At 42.8% G+C, this 10156-nt stretch overlaps 1 protein-coding gene across 1 annotated transcript in view; it reads left to right on the forward strand.

Annotated features, from left to right (window-relative positions):
• The window catches only part of LOC107099277 (kinesin-like protein KIF26A), a 34614-nt gene that overhangs the window by 14348 nt on the left and 10110 nt on the right, over positions 1-10156 (forward strand). The window contains 4 exon segments of the mRNA XM_015397333.1: positions 843-1149; positions 3741-6883; positions 7438-7456; positions 9367-9384. Coding sequence (XP_015252819.1) covers positions 843-1149; positions 3741-6883; positions 7438-7456; positions 9367-9384 — 3487 coding nt within the window.

The following is a 10156-nucleotide window of genomic DNA, read 5'->3' on the forward strand; positions in this document are numbered from 1 at the left end:
ATCATCCATCCATCATCCATCCATCCATCCATCCATCCATCCATCCATGCGAACTTTTCCCACAAAGCTGAGGTCATGGGGACCATGACGTCCCCTCCACCAAACTTTTTACTTGTCAAATTGTGCAATCAGACAAGAGCTGCTCTTCTGCCCAAAGTGGTTCATCATTTTTCCAGATGAAGAGCGATTCGTCACTCCAGAGAATCCAACGCTTTGCTTTGCACTTGCTAATGTACTGCTTGGATGCAGCTGCTGACCATGGAAGCCCATTCCATGAAGCCCGCCGCTCTTTGGTCTTGATCTAATCTGAAGAGTGCATGAAGTTTGGAGGTCTGTAGCCATTTTATTGCTGACCCTGCTCTGTCACTTCCTGGCAGATTTGCTGTCGTTCACAAACATTTCCATTTTCTAATGATCCAGCTGACTGTGGAGTATTTAATTTAAGTTGGCTCCTATCACAGTTCTATGCTGGAATTGACTGAGCTCCTGATAGCAACCCATTCCTTCCCACAGACTCCATGCTTAGGGGATTGATTTTATACACCATGGAGTGATTGGAACCGCTGATTCCTAGAATTGAAATGGGATTGTGGTAATATAGTGTACCTGTAGCTGAAATAAGTGAATATTTGATCATAGCACAGAATAATAGATATATACGTCTAAAATCATGACATTTCCAGCTTTGTTCTCTGGGTTAAATAAAAAGCATCGACTGTAGGATGTAAATCTCATCCAGCTTTACTCCAGGTCTCTTCAAAGGCAGAGCTTCATACTGTACGTCATGTAAGAGATTGCATGTGGCGTTTAGTTCAAAGTGCGCTTTATGAATGTCAGATGAGAGTTCTTCTTTTTGCCCGACTGACTCCAAACGTTGCACAGAGTAATGAACGGTCTCTGGGGTCCTGTGGGGTTTTCTGGGGCCCACGAAGCGTCTTTTCCCCTTTCCCTGGGTCTAACGAGGCTTTTCTTGATCTATTATTCAGGGACAGCAAGCTCACCATGCTGCTCAGCGAGTCTCTGGGTAACATCAACTGTAGAACCACCATGATCGCCCACATCTCCGACTTACCGGCAAACTACATGGAGACGCTGACCACGGTGCAGCTGGCGTCCCGCATCCACCGCATGAGGAAGAAGAAATCCAAAGTACTTCATTTTTTATTCAGCTTCTTTTCTTCTGTCGGTTTATTTAAAAAAAAACAACCAATAACGAGAAATTGATTCTCTTATATATTAATAAACACAGTGACACCACGCTTTGGGAGTGGCGGCCAAGTGGTTGCCCCTGGGCGCCGTACAATGGCAGCCAACTGCTCCCCAAGGGGAGGGGTTAAATGCAGAGAAAAATTTCTCCAATGTGATCAATAATGTTCAATTATTATTATTGTTCCTTCTCCTGGTTTAATATTGATTATTATTAAGTTTTTTGTCTTTTATATAAGCAAATAGAAATTATTTCTCTCCTGTACAAAATACATTTTTTAGACTGAATCTAATTTCCAGCTCTTACCCAAATTAAAGGCCTGTTTTTAGTCCCTCTTTGGAAAAACATCCTTTCCTAAATTGTACTCGTATATAAATCACTAATAACTATACCAACTTCTCCAATGGGAGTTTAATCAACAACCAAATTTGTTGGTAGCCATAGTCAAATTGCGAGGTGCCCCGCCCACTGCTGTAATGCTTTTTATAATCCCCATTTTCCCAACAGGACAGAACTCAGGTTTTAGAGGACGATTCTTCTGTAGGCAATCGGTAGCATTTTAAATGTACTTTTAAAAATATAGCTGATAAAAAACAACATAACCTTCATTTTAGTTATTCGTCAAAATGTAGTGTCCTTTTTTTTAACTCAGAAATTAGCCATGGATGTTTTTCTCATCTACTGTATAACGGGTATCATCATGTGGTTAGGAGCTCTGTGCATTATTACATGTTCTAACTTGGATAAATAATCTGCGACTGCAGCTCTAAGCAGAAATCTTTATTTTTCAGGGTATTAACCAACATTTTTTATCTTTTCCAAAGCTTTTCATCAGGAAAAGCAACAGCAAGAAGAATGGGGAGTGGCAGCCTAGTGGTTAGGGCATAAAGCTTGGAATACTGAGGTTCTGAGTTTGAGCCCCACTCCCACAGACTGCCACTCTGGGTCTCTGAGCAAGACCCTTAACCCCTCACTGCTCTCCAGACGCTGAAAATGGCAGCCCACTGCATCCCCAAGGGGATGGGTTGAATGCGGAGAGTTCATTTCGGTGCTCTGTACTTGTGACATTGAAGTGATAATGAAACATTGGGGGGGTGAAAGTCCAGTTTAAAGTAAAAAGGTCTTTTAAGAAATAATTGTTGTGATATCATCACTGTTTTTCAAATAGATATCCTCCATATTTAAATGGAACACATTAATTGATTCGCGTTTGCTTTAAAAAAAAAATGTAGAAGAGGACTAAACACACCCAGGTTTGCCTTAAGCCGGGCTTACACTGTACGATTTTTTTTGCCCTTTTTGGGCCGATTCTCAAGTTGTGCAAGAATGTTTTTGATCGGGCCGAGTTTCAGCCTCCTCGTGTGTCCCGCATTGTGTAGTATACCCTGGGTAAAACTGTGCGACGAATTCGTGATCACCTTCAGCCTCTCACGACCACCTCCCGATCAGGGATCGTAAGTTCGGGAGAAAATCAAACATGTTTAAAATTCAGTCAGACCTCTTGAGGTGTTCATGGACAAATCCTGCTGTTGAAGCAGAGCTACGAGCCGATTTACCAGAACCTCGAGCATTGCGCATGTGCAAACAAGGGAGTTCTTCTTCCTTCAAACTGACGATTCCGACGATCGCCAACTCTCGGTGCTGAGTGCGACATGTGGATTTTGGACGTACAGTGTGAGCAGGTAGATCACATCAGAGCGCCGGGTAGCACAGTGTGAGAACAAACATCGTGAGCTGTAAACTTTTAAACCCTGCGGTTTCGTTGTACAGTTTGAGCTTTAGCTGCATGCAACGATTAAAGATATCGCACTGTGTGTGCCCAGCATTAATTCATGTTATTAATTCTTCATTGGAGGGAAACTCTTCTGTATTTTTGAGGTCAGCAGTAGCAGACTCTCTCTAAAAATAGTCTGTATTATAACTTCATGCATCCCAATATGAGACACAAAAATATGAGAACTGGGTTTCTGTAAAATCCAGAAACACTCAGGTCCAACTTCTGTTATCAAGCCATACTTTCAGAGTCCTGCACTCATCAGATTTTTCAAAACTGTATCCACTCACAGCTATAGAGTTCAGAACCCAGACTCGATCCATTACCCACAATTATCCCCATTTAAAACCCGGCCAGGACCGAATGGACCCGTGATCATAAAGTGTACACACAGCCATTTGCAATAACAGAGGCAGTAAAGCACACATCCAGTGTGCACTGCGCTCACAAATTAAGAGCTGTAAATTGGTTGAAATATGAAGGTTTGCCTTGCTGCTTGAAAACCACTGTTATCTGGATATTTTTGAATCGACTAATTTTTCAAAGTGTAGAGTTACTAAATAAGAAAATACAAATAAGTTCCATTCATGCTGTAACTCTATGGTATCTGCATTTTGTTCATATATACCCGTACATGAGTACCCGCCGGACACCCACGGGTAACAGACCCAGTGCAGGACGCTGACCTGAGTACAAACCAGTTGCTTTAAACACGGGTTGCAATTCTTTTGTTTTGACCATTTGTTTTATTATTTGCAGTATGCCTCCAGTTCCTCTGGGGGTGACAGTTCGTGTGAGGAAGGCACATCCCATCGACCTCCACATGTTCAACCTTTGTACCCCAGGATTGTGGCTCTGGACCCTGAAACACCGCTGCTGCTTTCCAACGATCCTGACTATTCCTCCAGCAGTGAACAGTCATGCGACACTGTTATTTACGTCGGACCCGGTGGAATAGCAATATCTGACCGGGAATTAAGCGACAACGAGGGCCCGCCTTCTTTCGTCCCCATCATTCCCTCATTGAACAAGAAGCGAACCAAAGATTCACCCCGTTCAGATGGAGATCACTTTAAGTGCAACACGTTTGCAGAGCTGCAGGAGAGACTGGACTGCATTGATGGAAGTGAAGCACCAAACCCACTGAGCACAGAGAGCAGAGCAACACAAGCAGAGAAGAATCAAACTGGACTCAGACCTGACAAGAACTCCTTCCTGAACTTAACTGGAACGGATCACAGAGAGAGCGGACTTTCTTCACCTGGAACCCCATTGGAATCCTCCAAAAGGACAAGTGCTGATGGGGAAAAACTCCTTGGTGCCCTCATTCAGCCATGTTTGTTGGCATCCAGCGAGCCTTATACTTCTGATCCAGAGCCTGTGGTAAGAGAGAAAGTTAGAGGAGGGGTAAGCAAGTCCTTGTCACCCCAGTCCTTACCCCAGAGACCCATGAGAGCATCTGACTCTGGGGAAGCTCTCAGCAGGACTCCTCCTGTGGGTATGAGCTATCAAGCACCAGAACAAAGTCAACCTGTGGAATTACCGGACATGGGGAGGCCCCATCACACCACCAGTTACCCCATGGAGGTCAGCGGCATTCGAGCAGCTTTGTTAGGTAGATGCCTGGATAGGGACTTTCTCAGGACCACAATCACACTGCAGCAACCTGTGGAACTGAACGGAGAGGACGAGCTTGTGTTCACGGTCATAGAGGAGCTTCCACTTGGCCTTGTCCCAGACAACGGCCGCCCTTCAAACCTCCTCAGCTTCAATCCCGAGGCTTCCCTGCAGTCCTTAGCTACAGGTTCTCGTCCAGTCAGCATCATCAGTAGCATCAATGATGAGTATGATGCTTACACAACTCAGCATGACGTTACCAGACAAGAATGCCATTCATCTGCTGGATCACAACCCGTTCAAAGTCAAGACAGCAATTCAGTCAGCAGGCTTCTCTTGAGAGATGAGAGAACAGCAGAGGATAGAGCATCCGTTCTGTCGTCACCGAACATATTCCATCGACAGCCATTTCTGCAGCATGGCCTGAAGAGCTCATTGAATGACAGCGGTATCTGTTTCTCAGAGCTGGACAGTGACCCTACCACACCAAGCAAACCATCATTTACTAAGGCTTCTCCTTTCTCTGATCCCAAAGTCACACCTAAAGGACCCTCTAAGGTAAGAGCTAATATCTTAAACACTTCAACGTCAGCGCAAATATCCCAACACAGCCACCACTCCAGTCTTCCCAGGAAAACCAAGCCTACCTCATCTGCAGCTTTAGGCAGCAGCAGACGGGAAGACTTTTGGTTTCAGGGAAGTGACTTTATAGATCAGAGAGAGGTTGAATTCATCTCTGGAGGTAAGCAAACAAGAAGTGGCATAGCTGCAATCTCCCCAAAGAGGTCCGGAGGAAACAGCAACAGTGTCCCTCGCCCTCCAAAGGTACAAGGGTCTTCCACGGCTCAGAGAGTTGTTGATGGCTGCGAGAAGTCTACAAGCAGAAGGGGAGATACTCTTGTTAAGCTGCCAAAGCTTACTAGAGGTGCAACAACCTTGGGAACTGTTTCCACTCCTCACAGCTCTGAAGTACAATGGGATCGAGAATCTGCCGGTGTGACAGGGACGTTAAGGTATTCATCACTGGGAAAAAAGGCAAATGGACAGAAAAGCAGCATGATCTCCAAGTCTGGATCTGGAAGCATCTCTTCAGCTCCTCTATTTGCCAGACAGTCAAGCCAAGAACAAAAAACAAGGTCTCCAAGTGCCTTAAAAACAAGCAACAATGGAAAGTTTCCTTTCCCTAAAAGCTCAGCCTCAGAAGAGGAATTCACTGTCAGACGCAGAGCTGATTCATTCAGTCACAAAATGTCTGCTTTAAAAGTTGATCATGATTCTGCCAGAACATCCAGTCTGAAGATAAGAGGGGCCAAAGCAGATCCTCACAGTTACTCTGGCAGCTTGAGATCTCTTGAGAGGTGTGACAGTCCAACGTCCACTCTTTTAAAGCCTGAGGTGTTCAGAGATAGCAATGGTGCTGGTAATGGGATCAGCTGCAAATCCAACAGATCTGTGCCAAAACTAGGCCTTCCACCTTTAAATATCCCCACCTGCCCCCAAGCTTCATCTACTTTCACTTCAACTGCCAGCAAACTAGGGCAGTTACGTGGCAATGTTAACTCCCGTGGTGCTGGTGGATTGAAAGTCCGAACGTTGTCAACGAGCAGCTCGAAAAGTCTGAGTTCTTCTCCAAATCCATCTGTACACAATGCCAACCTACCTCCTACTGGCAAGTCTCTTGCCCGAGCTGGAAATGGAATTAAGACAGGAAGAGGAACCATCATGGGCACAAAGCAGGTCATCAGCAGGGCAGCTAACAGCCGGGTCAGCGAACTCGCTGCTGGTCAAAAGCAGCTCAGCAGGGGGGCTGGAGAAAGTGAAAGTTCGGACTGCGGGATGAGTAGCGTCAACAAGCCTCTGCCCTCACCTTATAGCAAGATTACACCGCCCCGGAGACCGCAGCGTTACAGCAGTGGACACGGCAGTGACAACAGCAGCATCCTCAGTGGAGAGCTTCCTCCTGCCATGGGCCGCACCGCCTTGTTTTACCACAGCGGGGGCAGCAGTGGATATGAGAGCATGATCCGCGACAGCGAGACAACCGGCAGCACTTCGTCAGCGCATGACTCCATGAGTGAGAGTGGAGTGTCATTGTCCAACCGAGGCAAAGTGTCCAAATCTCCCAAAAAGAGAGGAAACGGTGAGTATGAACTAAAAATATAACGACCCTTAAATAAGCAGTCTTAAATGTATAGTGGAGGATGTTATTTTTCAGCGTGGATCATCAAAATAAGTGGTCCTCCTAATCGTCAATCATTCTGGTGATATGTTTACATGAGGCCGTCGTATGCGCTCGTCCCCATTTTCACTTACCAGTGGTGAGTCTGACATAGAGGAAAAATTGCAAATCTTTTGGAAAGCAAGCTTGTATAAGTGATGCAAACAGCAACTTTTAACTTGTGCACGCCCTTGCACGCATTTAATAGGCGTTCCCTCTTGGGAGCGGGTACAGGGTTGTGCATGTGCATTGTTTTTGTGGAGAAGGCGGGTCTTTTCAAAAATTTGCTAAATCCTCCACTATACCTTTAAGTGCTTAGGAGGAGAACCAGCTATGAGAGAACCAGCTGTGTCAATGTTTTACAATAAAGAATGATTCACTTTTCCATCAATATCATAGAAAAAAATCAGTCTTTGCAGTGTGCTGGTTGAGAGATGACCTTTGCTGGCTTATCACTGTCTGTTATGACACTGAGATACTGTATGGAGTATCTCCAAATTAAAATCTTAAAAATTAGAGTTAGGCAACATTGAAGTTGTTAGAAACAGATTTTGGGATGTTGATTATTGTAGGGTTCCACTGATGTGGAAGCAGTGCAGAAGCATCATGGTACAGCTGCAGCATAGTCCGGCTGATCCGTGTTTCCTGCCAGGAACCTTATTTCACAGGGAACATTTTCAGAGCAAAGCAGCTCTGTAGTTGGACTTGGATAACGCCAGGATTTGGTCATTGTGCTATAGTAACGTTCTTGCATGATTAAGATACTACGACAAACCAGTAAATTGGTTATTTGGCCTTTACTGTTTTTATTTTTTTAATAATTAACCCTAAATTCATTAAATCCCCGCAAACGTATTAGAAGCGAATCCTGGAAGGTCAACGACTGGATGCAATCAGCTGGTTTTCCATAGTAAACTTTTAACCAATCTCTCTGGATGATTTGATTGCATTGCCTCTAAATTGACTTGAGATAACATGTGGTGTGAATCGGCCCAATACACTGCAAAAACAGAAATAAGTCAAAATGTCTTCAATTAAGTGTATTTACCCTTAATTTAAGTAGGTAAATAAGTTAAATTGCCATGGAATCAGTATTTTTACTCTTAAAATAAGATGATTAGATAATATACACTTGAAAAAAAAACAATGAAATAGTTTTTTTTCCTATTTTAAATGTAAATTGTCTTGTTTCATTGGAAAAATGTATCTTTTACCTCCTCAATTCAAGAAAAAATGCACTTTAAGACAAAATTAATTATCTAGATTTCGATTTATTGCAGTGTAGAAATAAACTGAACTGAATTCAGGTTTTCCATACCTGGATTGGTCAGGGCTTGAGTAGACCATTCCACATCCTCAATGTTAGTTATTTTTATTTTTTATTTTATTTTTTTCACACTAGTTTAGATTATGGATCTGTATCTAAAACAAATATCTTTAATATTTGATCTAATCTGAATTAGAGAAATGCTACACTAGAAAAATGATCTAGAAATATGGAAAAATGTCTTAAATTAAGTGTTTTTACCCTTAATCTGAGTAGGTAAATAAGATAGTTTGCTAATGGAATGAGCATTTTTACTCTTAAAATAAGATAATTAGATAATATGCGTTTGAAATAAGACAATGCAATTGGGTTTTCTTATTTTAAATCTAAATTGTCTTGTTCCATTGGCAAGATGTTTATTTTACCTCAATCCAATAACAAATACACTTATTTTTAGAAAAAATGACTTAAAAAGATTTTGATTTTTTTTTTCCAGTGTAGAAATTCATAATAAAAAGTGATGATAGTGTCTGAATCTTTAGTTTGCATTTCTGGGATGTGAGGACAAAAAAAAAAAATGGAAATATAATTTATTCAAATTTCTGAAATATCTTGAGTTGGGAACCAGTAGATATCAGCATCTCACTGGTTTCATTGAAATGTTTAAATCCTGACTGACATTTAAAATGTTTCTGAAAATCTTTATGCTCTAAAGGAAAAGATATGAAACTGAACCTTAATGCAGCTATTTCACATTTCTGTATGAAGCAATTACTTTTCGATGAGGTTTGATGCTCAGCCAGAGTCAGATCCCTCTTTTAGAAACTCCATTTGTTGGCTCAGAAAGTAACAGAGCCATAAAACTCATCTCCTTCTGAGGAAATATGGAGAAATTACCATATTTATGGATTTTTCTATCCGTCGGGGCGTTAAGATGGCGATGAAAGTCAGCGCTCGCTTAAAGCATTGTGATGACAGCCGAGCACAATGAGCAGCACAGGTGTGATTGCTGCTGCGGCTTCTGTAAAATCCATCTCTGCCGTTTGAGCGCGTGGAATCCTCTGTTGCACAGATCCACGCCTGTTATCGGCGTCGCAGCTCGCAGCCGTTCACCTTCCTGCAGGTGATTGTGATTCATGCAGAAGGCTGCATGCTTGACCTGCGCCAGCCTGGGAATCGCAGCAGTTCTGCATCATGAAGGTTTCATGAGGATTCCCGGCGCACACTTCAAAGTCATTATCACTCCCCCACCCTCCTTCCTCACCCTCACACTCACCCCTCAGCCTGACGCCGGCTCAGTCGTCTTTCACAGGCAGGCAGATGATCAGCAGTAACAGATGCTGCCTTGGATTCACTTATAACTAATTTTTATGCAGCAGCAAAGCGACAGCTGCTTGTTTTAAATAGTTAAAATGATAACTGAAGTCTTCAGGGGGTCGGCAGCTTTCAATCAGCTAATAACTGCAGGAAGACAGTGGTGAACGAGAGAATAAGATTATCTACAGATGATGGTGAAGATTCTCAGCCATCCAAGTCATAGTCATTCCAAAAAAATAAAAAAAATCAATCCACTAAACTTAGTTTCCAAGTTTGATGACGTTTCTCTTCCATCCAGGAAGATTTTTCAATTCAAAATGTCAAAAATAGTGTTGAGTTCCAGGTTTATCCAGAAGCCCAACAAAGCCTGGTTTTAGTTTAGAAAACCTGCAAATTGAAACTGATGAACCAAACGAACCAAAAAGCCAAACGACCCCCATTCCAAAGGGGTGGACCCGTTCGTCCATTTCAGTTTGCATGTTTTCTAAACAAAAATAAGGCTTTATTGGGCTTCTGCAATAGCCTCGAACTCCAGTGGATCGTTTTTCTTTCACGTTTTTGGAATTACAGCTGATGGGTTTTAAGGATTTGGTGTGTTTAAAGTCTCACGCTTCTGTTTACCTTTTGAAAAAGAGAAATATTTTTATAAAACCTTAGTTTTCTGTTGTCAAGTTTCTCATAAAACACATCCAGGATCTAGCCTCGTGAGACCATCCTGATCTCGCGAGCTTTCAAGGTTTCACTCGCAGATCAGTC

This window comes from Cyprinodon variegatus, unplaced genomic scaffold, assembly GCF_000732505.1.
Source record: "Cyprinodon variegatus isolate N-32 unplaced genomic scaffold, C_variegatus-1.0 Scaffold853, whole genome shotgun sequence".
NCBI lineage: Eukaryota > Metazoa > Chordata > Actinopteri > Cyprinodontiformes > Cyprinodontidae > Cyprinodon > Cyprinodon variegatus.